Source organism: Vanellus vanellus (genome assembly GCF_965231255.1).
Source record: "Vanellus vanellus genome assembly, chromosome: 5".
Classification (NCBI taxonomy): Eukaryota; Metazoa; Chordata; class Aves; order Charadriiformes; family Charadriidae; genus Vanellus; species Vanellus vanellus.
This window is the reverse complement of record NC_138910.1, coordinates 40,553,578-40,565,962: the sequence shown is the minus strand read 5'-3', so window position 1 is coordinate 40,565,962 and position 12,385 is coordinate 40,553,578. Positions and strand designations below refer to the sequence as shown.

Below are 12,385 nucleotides of genomic sequence, written 5' to 3'. Positions count from 1 at the left end.
CTGTAAAATAATAATGAAAGGATTAAAACGTGGGTTTACCCCTTTTTCTGTGTGTGTACATGATAGGGTACCCAGGCTGTTGCTGAGAGCGCAGAGCATAATGAAATGAATGGGGACTGCTGGGGCATCGCTGGTAATTAGTTGTTCCTTAAGGGACTTGAGTATTTCCCCCCATCTGGCGGCCTTAACAAATTGCCACGAGTGTTTGCAATTATTAATAAACAGTTACGTTAGCTGCCTTTCAAGAAACCCCGATGATGGTCCTGTCTGTCAAAACACAGCTAATTAAGTAAATAAGTGGGAGGTATAGGAAAAGAATGTGAGAAAGAGGTGCTGGCTGTTGTTAGGCTTGTCCTGACTGGGATGAAGGGCATGTGTGATTCTCTTCTCACAAGCACGCTCCTGAAACCAGTGAGCCTCACACTTCAAGCCTTCTCTTGCGTTTTTGGCCCACTTGACAAACCAGTGGACAAAGGGAGGTTGTGTTGCCTTCAGGAGGAGGCTGGTGCAGGGCAAATATGCTGCTGTCCCATGTTCTCACCAAAGACAAAATAATAAATGTTTTATGATTCAAAAGAATATGTGCTCGAGATAACTCCCTTGGAGTTGGCAACGAGGATGCCTCATCGCTGCTTAGCCGAATGTGCTTTGGGAGAGGAGCAAGACGCTGTTATTTGAGGCAGGGGCAACCGTGCCAGAGATGATGGGATTCGCTCTTCCTGAGGAAGTCCAAGTGCAGGCAGATCCAGAGAGGGGTCGAATAAGAAATGAAACAAGTTGACCTCCTTCCAAAAGGTAGTTCATCTGTTGAGCTGGGAGGATTATAAAATCCATTAGTATTACAAGAAACAGAACTAGATTGAGTCAAATGTGATTTCTTAATTTAACATATAGATTTATCATCAACAGAGCAGAGCAAAATAACAGCCTAAAAAGCAGAAGCTAAAGGACATTTTTAAATGCCTCCATTATTTGCTGCCTTTGAGTGAGCATTTGAATGATTTGGCTTTGTTATGAAAAAAAATGTCAATGGGAAATTAATTTCCAAGTCATGTATGAATATTGATGAAAAACGTAAATTCGGCTCAATACAGACAATTATTATTGCTGTAATTGGGGCCATTAGGAGCTGAAGCTCTTCTCTGTCACTTCAGGTAGCTGGTGGTAAGTAAACAACTGAATGTGAAGTGTAAATATGTGAGTAATGCCTGAAATCCACTTTTGTGATGGCCAAGCAGTGCTCTGTCCGGTGCCCACCCAAAATTGCCTGCGTTTGGAGTATAGATGTAAAGCGGCCACAAGTTGGCAGCCTGGCTGGTTGCTGTCACCACCGGTTTGGGGCTTCCCAGATGGGAAGGTGCACATCCTTCAGCTTCGGGATAACATTAGTGGCGGGTGTCTCTGGGCACTTACGCATGCATACTCTGCGAGGTTTTTTGCCAGAATATTGAAAGAGAGGGAATGGCCAAGCGCGTGTTGGAGGACAGATGTGTTTGAGAGCTTTGTGTCATGCTGGTAACCTGGTACAGACTGTCAGTCAACAGCTCGTTGGGGTTTCTGTCAGGGAAAACGTAAGGGGACGTCGGATTTTCCGGGGCGTGCATTTAAATGGTACTGAAGGGTTTCCCTCGTTGAGATGCCTCTGTAAGGCCTCCTGAGCGAGCTGGGAGTACATGTGCTCAGAGATGCTCAACAGTGAGAGGAGCTGCAGACTGGAGGCACATCTGAAGCTGGTACTTTTTTTGACCTCGGTTTGAGGCGGGGGAATTAGTAGTTTTTATTAACCAGGAGAGGTTCTGTTGCAGGGACTGCTTTTAACGTGCAGTCTTTATTTTCTTGCTGCTCATCGGTTTCTGGGGCTATATAAAATAATGTGTCTAACAATATACAACAAAGTGCTTTGAAGAGAGTTTATGAAATATAGATTATGGTGGTTTTGCATGGCATGACAAGGAAATACATTTTGTTGCGCTCGTGTTTATGCCTATATACAGCTGGAGCATCCCTGAAAATATGTATTATTTTGGCACTTAATTTTAAAGAGCTGCTACAACACATAGATGACTGTTGTTGTTCCAAGAGATGAGCGGGAGGGTAAGAGGGATATGTTCATGCTCTGCATCGAACCTGGGGGCAGACAGACTGGGGATCCTGTGTGACCCTTGCTCACCTCCCACCTCCCACGCTTTAGCGCTTCTTGACTATTTTGGCAAATCAGACCCCAAATGAGTATATTTGCCCTGGAGCAGCTGGGAATTGCCTCCTGTGGCTCAAAATGGGGGATAAAACTTACTGTTAACTACCAGTTCATAGCCTGCGTTCCGGCCTCTGTCCCTCCCAGGTTTGGCTCCCTGGTACATGCAGGCAAATAGGAGCTCCTTTGTAATTGTACGTGGCAGCAGTGTTTCTCCCTTATTAAAAAATGAACAGCATATCTAATCTCTCTGTTTTAAAGGACTCTGCGAAGGATGGAGGTACTGTCCCAGCTCTCTCCTCCTGCGAGTGACAGTTTCTAATCAGCTTTTCTTAAATACTTGCAAGTTTTCTCTTTTTTATTTTGAATTTGGTGCAATTATTAAGTGCAGGAAAAGCATATGTACAAAACTCATGCTGTAAAGCTAAGACAGAGAGAGGTTAATGGCTTGTTATAATAATGGATTAATAGTTACCCATGGTTATACCCACGTTTGCTTTGGAACTTCAACTTGTTTCCCAGGTTGGGGCTCTCTCCTGCTCCGAGTGCTGGTCCTGCTCCAGCTGCACTGCCGGTCGGGTAGCGATGGCAGAAAATCTGCACTGCTGCATCCCCGACCGATTGATGTAGGATAGTCTCCCCTTTGGTGTGCTACTTGAATTGAGGCAATCTGTAACCAATTTCTTTTTTTATTGTTATATGAGGAGAGACAGCCTGTCAGTACAGTACAGAGCTGTAAAAGCCAAGCCATGGTTGGAAGGATTGACGCTGGACAGGGACTTCCCTGGGTTCCCAAGTTTTGCAGCAGGAGCAGGCTGTGGTGGGCTGGGTTGCGTGGACCTTTGGCCAGGTGTCTTGCAGGCAGCAGAGGCCCAGGTGTGAGCTGGAACACAGAGGTGTGCTGTGTAACAGAGGACCAGAAGGGATTTCTTTTTTTTAAGACAGAAATTAAATGCTTCGGATTGCTATAAGATAAATTTAAAAGATCAACATGTTCTTCTAAATTTGCTTTTAAGATTTTATTCATCTGAAAGAATTGATTTCCATAGCATTATCAAAAGCCGGGAGCAGTTACTGCAATGGTTTGGTTGTACAAAATTGGTTGTACAAAATTAATCTTACTTGAATAAAATCGGCAGCCCTGGCTTACATCTGGGCTGTCTTCAGCCCCGTTGAATCCTCTTGCAAGAGCAGGCTCCAGGTGTTCTGCCTCTTTACAGCAACAAATGGCTAAATTAGCTTTTGGGAAATATTTAATGGGTGTGCAACATGAAATACCAGTGTTGCAGTGTATAGCTTTATTAGCTGAGCTGCTGGAATTGTTTTCTCAGCTATGTTGATCCTTAGTACCGATTGCAAAATGGAACAGAAATTATTTATTAGTCCTCGGGAGCCTTAAGACAGAATAATACTTATTCGGCTGGAAACACAGTCAATCTTGTTGTTATAGATGCTGCTGCTGCTTTTAAGGAAAAAGCAAACGGACTGATTCTGTAATTGGTAGCAAACATTTTTGATGTCTGCTGGGAGGGACAGGCATGTGTCTCCCTGAAGGGTGGAGATGCTTGTACGGCAGGTCTTGAGGTGTTCCGAATAAAACTTTAAATATGAGCTGGAACAGGGCTTTGTATTTCAAAAAGAAAGATGTGCCATCCCCTAGCAGCAGTGGTTAATCCTTCCAGGTGTTCCCAGTCCAGCAGAGCTATCTCAGGTCCCAGCGGGACCTTGTCTTTCCATCTTGGGAATCCTCCAAAATGGCTATTAAAATAATCTTGTTGAGGTATGTTTTATTCTAAGCGGTAAGGTTTTACAAGAAAACTTTCAAAATGGGAATGTTCGTGTTTTAAATTAAGCCTTGAAATGAGGTGGTAGTTTTTATTTTAAAACCCAGACAAACCAACCAGTTTTGTTTTTCTGCAACATAGTATAATGAATATATGTCCAATATTTCAAGTTTTTAAACTTAGTGAGGACTTTGAAGTTTTACCTCTACCAGGTCAAAGAAAGAAATTTAAAAATTACATCCTTTATAATATTTCCTTTGGTCTATAGACCAGACGTGTATTTGGAAAGGCAGTCCTACGCAGTGCCTGGTCAGCATTGGTCCGTGCTCTTTAGCTGCTGGAAACACAAAACCCGAAAAGGATCTGAAACAACCTTCATCCTGTGAATGGCTCACCATGAAACCAGCCGCTGCTGTCCCTCCCTGGTGGGGAGTTACAGTTCAGGAGGGAACAGATTTCTGCTGCCATTTTCAGGGCAGAGTGATTTTCCTTGGGAGAAAACTTTGAGCAGTTTGTGGGTTTCTGGCTGCCTCCCGAAGCCCTTCGCCAAGAGGCTGCTTGAAGTTCGAATCACCCCGGCACAAGAGCAGATTGCTCTGCAGCAGAGAGACTGCAGCAAAGAACAGAGATGAGAATTGTTCCCATTTTTATTAAAAAAAAAAAGAGGGGGGGGTGTAGTAAGTAAACAGTCAATAATACTAGTACTCAAAAACCTAATTACTTTTGATATTTATAAAAAGGACCCGCATCATTCAAAAGAGCATATTTTGGCCAATTTTACTGATTACGCCTCCAGTCATGGAGAGTTTTGTTTGTATTGATTTAATCCAGGAATGGGAATGACTCCAGAAATGCTATTCTGGTCTGGCTCGTGTTTTGCATAATATAATGCCCACTTCAAAAGTTTGGGTATATTCAGATTAATTTGCTCACAGATAAGAACAACCCACAAGCTATTGGTAGAGAGGAAAAGTAAGTGCAAGCAAAAAAAAAAAAAAATAAAAAAAGCCCAGCCCTTCACTTGACCATTTAAGAAGCATTGTTGTCCTGGCAGGCTGAGTGCTGCATAAAAAAATGCTGTTGTAAAATGCTGCTTCTGTGTTTTTTTCCCACATTAATTTTTGTCATTGCTTGATGCACGACAAGCTAATAGACTGAGCTGAGCTGTGATTCTGCAGTAGCTTTGAACTGGACTTTAAACTTTAGAACAGAATAGTATATATTGAAGGGCATCTTCTGAAAACTGACTGTATTAGGATGGTGTTTCCTAACTCATCTGACACATCTCCACTGTCCAGTCTGGTGACTTGTGGAAAGACAATGTGTTTTTTGCTATTGTCTTTCTCCTATTTAATTGCATAAAGCTGGGAAGAGCTGGGGTCTTAAGGAAAGTGATGGGGAAAACAACATTGGGTATAAGCCTTCTGGTCAGGTTGTTCTTGGCTTGTCCAACAGACCATTATGAGCATCAGCTGAATAGGGAAAATGTTGGAATACCCAGGTCAGCTTGGATGCATGGGTCTCTCCAGGCTTATGTCCTTTAGTCTGTGATTGGCGCATCCCTGTTCAGTGTGCAATTCTGTCGTTGGCAGAACTAGTAGTGACTTCACTGAGACCTGGGTTTGGCCCTTTAGGTTCTGGGGTCAACTAGTTTTGCATTTTTCCTGCATTTCTGTGTTTTCAGCCTTTCTGTGTTTGGTAGTAAATACCAGCACTTCATCTCATTTGGTGAGTTTTGCTTAAATTGCTGAGATGATCGTGGACCATGTTTGTACCTTCCTATCGCAACTACTGATATGCAAGTAACTTGTGCTGGTGGGTTGTGTTTTTGGGGGGTTTTTTCAGCACCCAATCTCATGAATAATTCAGGATTTTTGTTAAAATTACTTGTATCCCTGTATACAAACTTTCCTTCCCTGTTCCTGTGCCCCTCTTCCGCACTCATCCTGATTGTTTGTCCTGTGGTTTCTTGCAGTGTGTGCTGGCACTGAGAACAAGCTGAGCTCCCTCTCTGACCTGGAGCAGCAGTATCGGGCCCTGCGCAAGTACTATGAGAACTGCGAGGTAGTTATGGGCAATCTGGAAATCACGAGCATTGAGCACAACCGAGACCTCTCCTTCCTACGGGTAAGAAATCTTTTTTCCTTCCCTCTGTCTTCTGTGTTTAGGGGAGTAGCTACGTTACTGGGCTGGAGAAGGACAGCTCTCTTTCCCACCAGCTCCACTGCAATATTATAAGAGGATAATAAAATGTCACAGATGTGCAGAGAACAAGAGCAATGTCATTGCTGTGACAGATGCTCTGAGTATGCGTCATTTAGATTTATCCAGGACTTGGGGGAGAAAACCATGTCACTACACAGAAAGGTGACACCTTGTAGGTCTCTATCACTGTGTACTGCCAGCAGGTACGGAGCAGGTAAGACAGGGTTTAGGAAGGTCAGAGTATAATGCAGATAAGCACTGGACGCTTGGAGAAGCTAATCCTAATAAAATGCTATACCTGGACTGATTGATAGACTAAGCAAGGGAAGAACTCTGGGCAACGTTTGCAGAGCATTTAAGAAAAAGAAGAAAAAAAGTGATTGCTGAATGAACATGTAACCCTCTTTGTGTACAAGACTGGAGTTATGAGCCTAATTGAGTCTCCAGCATTCAGAGGAAGTCTGTGATAGATGAAGGCTGTCCTGCCACCATGGAACCTGGGTTGTGCACTCCCTCAGCCCTCCTTACTTTGAGTAAATATCAAGCTTTTGGCCTTTGGATTTGTTGAGGAATGTTTCGGTGTGGTTTGTGCATTCCTTGTTAACATGCCAGCAACCACAAGGAAGGAAAGGCGAATGCTGAATTAAAAAGAATTTAAGCCCATTGTTATTTGGTGTTTCAAAACTGGTTATGTTTGAAGAAATAATCCGCAAAGGAGTGATCCACTGCACTCAGGTGGGCATCTGAGGATGCCATAGATGATGTGGCTGCAACATGGAAGAACTACTATGTAGGTATGAGGGCCACAGTAGAAAAGGCAGCCTGTGGCAGTATGGGTACAGGCTGTGCTGGTCATGTTCTGCAATAGAAGAAGTCAAGCTGTGACACAGATAAGGGTTTACACCACTCGTATCATATGGTATTGCTTGCATATACTTCTGCAAAACGCTCGTGTCATTTTTCAAGATGCGTGTCTGTATGTAACTGGCATTTTCATAAAAAGCACATAGGGGGAGTGGCAGGTTTAAATCTGACAGCAGGAAGAGGGCGTCAGGAGTCAGCTCTGTCAGGTTGTGTTACACTGTCATGAGGTTTGCCAGGTCTCGGGTGAACCTAGTGCTCAATTTCAGTTTGTAAAATTGTGAGCATTCCATTATGGTTTCTAACAAAGGCAGAGCAGATTCTCCAACAGCGTGTTTAGCTTTGCTTCATGTTACATTTGTTGGGGATTTCACAGGATTTCCACTCTACATGTTGGCCTGTATTTACTCAAAGTGTACACCAGGCTGCTTGAAGATCTGCAAGCAAATTTCAGCTACCAGATACGTCTGGAGTAAAGTTTGGGGCGCTAATTGCACTCAGACTAACAGGTTGCCTGTTAATTTGAGTGACGAATGCCTAGGAAGTAAATGCCATCTATACATTTCACAGTTGTGACAGGTGGGAAAAACACATATGCTTGTGCTCTGAAATAGATACAGCCTTGGTGCAGCTGGACTAACTGGTTTCCCACCACATTAGACAGGCAGCAGATAGATACCTCCTGCGCAGGAAGGATCCCTGCACTGATTCAGGCATCACTGGAGTTTCAAATGCCTCCTGAAACTCCTGACTGGGCTATTGTGCAAGGCTTGAATTCATCATAGATGGTTCTCCTGCTTTGGCTTTCCTTCCTACTTAGGCTGCCTGCTGTTTGGTAGGGGAAGAAAATTATTTGGAAGTCAGGGAATTAACGTTCCTTGCGGAGAGCTGCTATAAGCAGAGTAAAATATTGGTTGAAAGTTTGCAGTAAAATCAGTGAATGAGAGGAAGAAAGAAGGGCCCTGTGTAGTAAATGAAGGTAGTTCGGTCACTTGTGCTTTTTGGTGACTTACTATCGCTTTTTTATTACTTCTCTTACCTGAGACTGCTGTCTTGCACATGTCTCAGTAAAAAGCAGAACTTGAGACAAAACCCAGCAAACTGGAAGTGTAGTTAATATGATAAATTGTAGTCATTAAAACAGAAAACCAAACAGAGGAGAACACGTTCTTGGTGAGGCAAATAAATAAATAAATGTTGGCATATTTACACTGATAATTCAACATTCATTAGTTAGGCAGTATTGCTTGTGTTACCATTTAAAAAATTGTTTTAATGGCCAAATGAAGGTGGCAGATGGGAGATAACTAAAAGGAACACTATTTGTCTCTCTTGGACTTAAATAAATTTTGACACTGTCTGGCACAACATCCTTGTCTCTAAATTGAAGAGACATGGATTTGACAATGGACCACTCGTGTAAGGATTTGGCTGGATGGTTGCACTCAAGGAGTTGTGGTCAGCAGCTCAACGTCCAAGTAGAGACCAGGGATGAGTGAGACCCCACCTGGAGTACTGTGTCCAGCTCTGGAGCTCCCAACATAAGAAGGATGTGGACCTGTTGGGAAGAGTCCAGAGGAGGGACACAAAGATCAGAGGGCTGGAGCACTTATCCTCTGAAGACAGGCTGAGAGTTGGGATTGTTCAGCCTGAAGAAGAGAACTCTCCAGGGACACCTTATAGCAGCCTTCCAGTACCTAAAGAGGGCCTACAGGAAAGGCGGAGAGGGTCTCTTTATCAGGGAGTGTAGTGACAGGATGAGGGGTAATGGTTTTAAACTGAAAAGAGGGTAGATTTAGATTCGATATTAGGAAGAAATTTTTCACTTTGAGGGTGGTGAGACACTGGATCAGGTTGACCAGAGAAGTTGTGGATGCCCCATCCCTGGCAGTGTTCAAGGCCAGGCTGGATGGGGCTTTGAGCAACCTGGTCTAGTGGGAGGTGTCCCTGCCAACAGCAGGGGGTTTGGAGCTTGATGATCTTTAAAGTCCCTTCCAACCCAACCCATTCTATGGTGAACTCATCATGCAAGATGATGCTCCTCCAGTCTGCTCCATTTTTTCACAGTCTCTATTGCAATAATTGTCCTCTTTCTTTACCAAATGGACATCAAATAGGCAGTTGACTTATCCCTGGGTTATCTGCACTTCTGGCCGATGAGTACCACGGCTTTGTGTGCCTGCCTGCCTTCTCGGTAGTGCTCAGCTTAGCTGGGGAGCATCTTGCTCTGGGACAGAGGGAAGACTAGGCATGCTGAGCCTTTTTATCATGGAATATTAGACAAATATCGTAAATGAATTGAAGTGGAAAAAAAAACCCAACATAATTTTGTTTACCCTGCAGAGAAACATTAAAAGATCAGCATCCCATCTCTCGTACTTATTCAGACATTTATTCCCTAAGTAGATTTGCTTTATGTCTATGAGTTCACTCTCTGGATATCTGCTGATTAAGACTGAAAAGGGCTGCCTGTCACCTGAATGAAATGCTCAACCCCTTAAACCTCTAGGCCTGCCAGCCTAGTGCATGGCTTTAAGGTCATGAGGAGCTTCATTCATGTAAGAAGTGATTTTTTTCCTATAATTTTCATATGTGTGCAGAACAGGAGTACCAATCTGCCGGTTTAGTTTTACATATAACACAACCAGAAGCAAAAACAGTCTTCGTATTGCTTGACTGTGGATGGCCAAAACAAGGGTGAGCAAGTGCAGTGTGAAGTTGTCCTCTATCTGTCCTACCCTCCAGCTCCACCAGCTGTGTTCCTGCTGCTTGGTGCTTCCCTGCACCGTGGCCGCAACAGGAGTCCTGGCACAGGAAAGGAGTGTCTAAGCCTGAGTGCTGGGAAAAGCAACCTGTTTCTGACTGTGGGCTGGTAGCCGGTTCTCTTTGTTATTCTTCTGAGACTCAACCTACTGACAAAAAATGTACACGGGGGTAATTCAGTCATCTGAGTCCCACTACTACAAGCTTTGGCAATGAAATGAGGCTAAGGTTAATGTACCGCATTGCAGCTGCAGTAGCGCCTCCCTGTTGTGGCAGAGGTAGTCTGTCCGTAGGCTTCAGTAGGAGAAGGTACTTACTGTTTCCAAGAGCATGACTGAACTGGGCAGGACAAATAAGTGGGTGGAATACAGACCCTGAGAGCTCCCTTATCTCTGTCGCATGTCCAGGCTCACCCAGCAAGTCGGCAGTGATGGTGTGGGAAGGGGTCGGGCTCCATCTCCCAGTGCTTCCCGAGCAACTGGCATCCTTCAACTAATTGCACAGGCCAGGTTTTTGCACTGGGGCTTGCCCCGTGAAACTAGATAAGCTGGTTGAGCTGGTGCGTGTTTTGAGTCTCGTCAGGGCTAGAGCTGAGATTTATTTTCCTGGTTTGGATTTAAGAAAAAATCTTGAGAAAAGCTCAGGTCGTGTACACTGGTTTATATTGCAAACGACTATTTGGTTTCAGAAGCAGCAAGCTATTTTACTTTTACTTGGCAAAGCTGACAGTTTGTATTGTGGACGGTTCTTATTTCTTAATAGCATCTCCGTATTCAATTTTCGAAGTAAAATACACAATTAGTATACCACAAAACAATCTTCCGCAAGCACTCTTGTCCTGTTAAACACATTTGGTAAACGAGAGTTATCTTTGACTAATCCCCAGGCTTTTAGCAATTCACAGTCAGTAAATTGTCTTCTTGTGTCTGGATTTTATTTTACCAATTCAGATTGTTTATTTTTGAAGACATAACCAGAGTTCTGTGCTGTTCTCTGCAATAACTCTCCCAAATGATTATGAAACTTATTTCTAACTGCAATCAACAGCCTTTGAAAATGATCTACCACCGCTTTATAAATTCTTTTTTCATTTACCTCTATAGTGCCTCTGTAGCACCCTCAGCCACAGCTACATTGGCAGCTATCTGCCTGCCACTTAACGGAGTGGGTGTTTCGTGGTGGGCAGCTTTAGAGCCGCTACGGTTACTGCAAAGGCGTATAGCCCCGTACTTATCATTTTCCTTGCCATCACAATTAGACTTTGTGGCAGATGGAATTTGGGGGTTTGGGTTTTATGTATTTTTGCTTCTGGTTGTGTTATAGCCTTTGAGGAAGACTGGGTCAGGCAGACCCCTCCAAGGTGGGAGGACCGTCAGAGCAGTCATAGGAAGAGTTGCTTTCAAACCATGCTGCCTGGCCCCTAGGCATTCAGAGCTGCTTCTGATTTTAAAAAACAAACAAACAAAAACCAAACACACACACACACACCACACACAAAAAAACCAAAACAACCAAAAAAACCTCTATTTTTTTTTCAAAGTTTTTTGGTCTTTTTTTAGCAAAACAGGTGTAAGCAGACCCTTCTGAAAACTCTGGTGGCAGAGGTCAGTGGAGACGTGGGCACAGAAGAGAGCATGCAGTCTGAATAGACATGTCAGGAAGGGGAGTACAGAGACAGGAGGGTATTGCCTTGTCCAGTTTGCTCAGCAGATCACTCTGATGATACGTATGGCTCCTTGAAGGCCTGGCAGCACAGCTCTGCATCCTCTTCTGCAGCAAAATGGTATCTTATTTCCCAGCTGACAGGCTTCAGGGAGGGGAGGAAGAATGCCAGGCACCAGTATAGGTTAGGGGCGGACCTGCTGGGAAGTAGCTCTGAGGAGAAGGATCTGGGGGTCGTGGTAGACAGTAAATTATCCATGGCCCAGCAATGTGCCCTTGTTGCCAAAAAGGCCAATGGAATCCTGGGCTGTATAGGGAAGAGTGTGGCCAGTAGGTCGAGGGAGGTCATTCTCCCCCTCTACTCGGCACTGGTGAGGCCACAACTGGAATACTGCGTCCAGTTTTGGGCTCCCCAGTTCAAGAGGGACAGGGAACTGCTGGAGCAAGTCCAGTGAAGAGCAACTAAGATGATTAAGGGATTGGAGCATCTCCCTTATGAGGAAAGGCTGAGAGAGCTGGGACTCTTTAGCCTGGAGAAGAGAAGGCTGAGGGGAGACCTTATTATGGCGTACAAGAATCTAAAGGGTGGGTTGAAGGAGGATGGAGCCAGGCTCTTTTCAATGGTTCCCAGTGACGGAATGAGGGGCAATGGGCACAAGTTAGAACACAGGAAGTTCCGTTCAAATACACAGAAACACTTCTTTATGGTGAGGGTGACAGAGCACTGGAACAGGCTGCCCAGGGAGGTTGTGGAGTCCCTTTCTCTGGAGATTTTCAAGACCCGCCTGGATGCAGTCCTGAGTAATGTGCTCTGGGCAATCCTGCCTTAGCAGGGGAGTTGGACGAGATGATCTCTAGAGGTCCCTTCCAACTCTGAAAATTCCGTGATTCGTGATTCAGTAAGGTCTCAGCTCAG

At 44.3% G+C, this 12,385-nt stretch overlaps 1 protein-coding gene across 1 annotated transcript in view; it reads left to right on the top strand.

The window, feature by feature from the left end:
• The window catches only part of ERBB4 (erb-b2 receptor tyrosine kinase 4), a gene marked incomplete at its 5' end in the record, with an annotated part of 657,878 nt that overhangs the window by 240,981 nt on the left and 404,512 nt on the right, over nt 1-12,385 (top strand). The window contains one exon of the mRNA XM_082483856.1: nt 5,954-6,105. Within this exon, the coding sequence (XP_082339982.1) occupies nt 5,954-6,105 (152 nt within the window). The remainder of the gene's footprint in view (nt 1-5,953; nt 6,106-12,385) is intronic.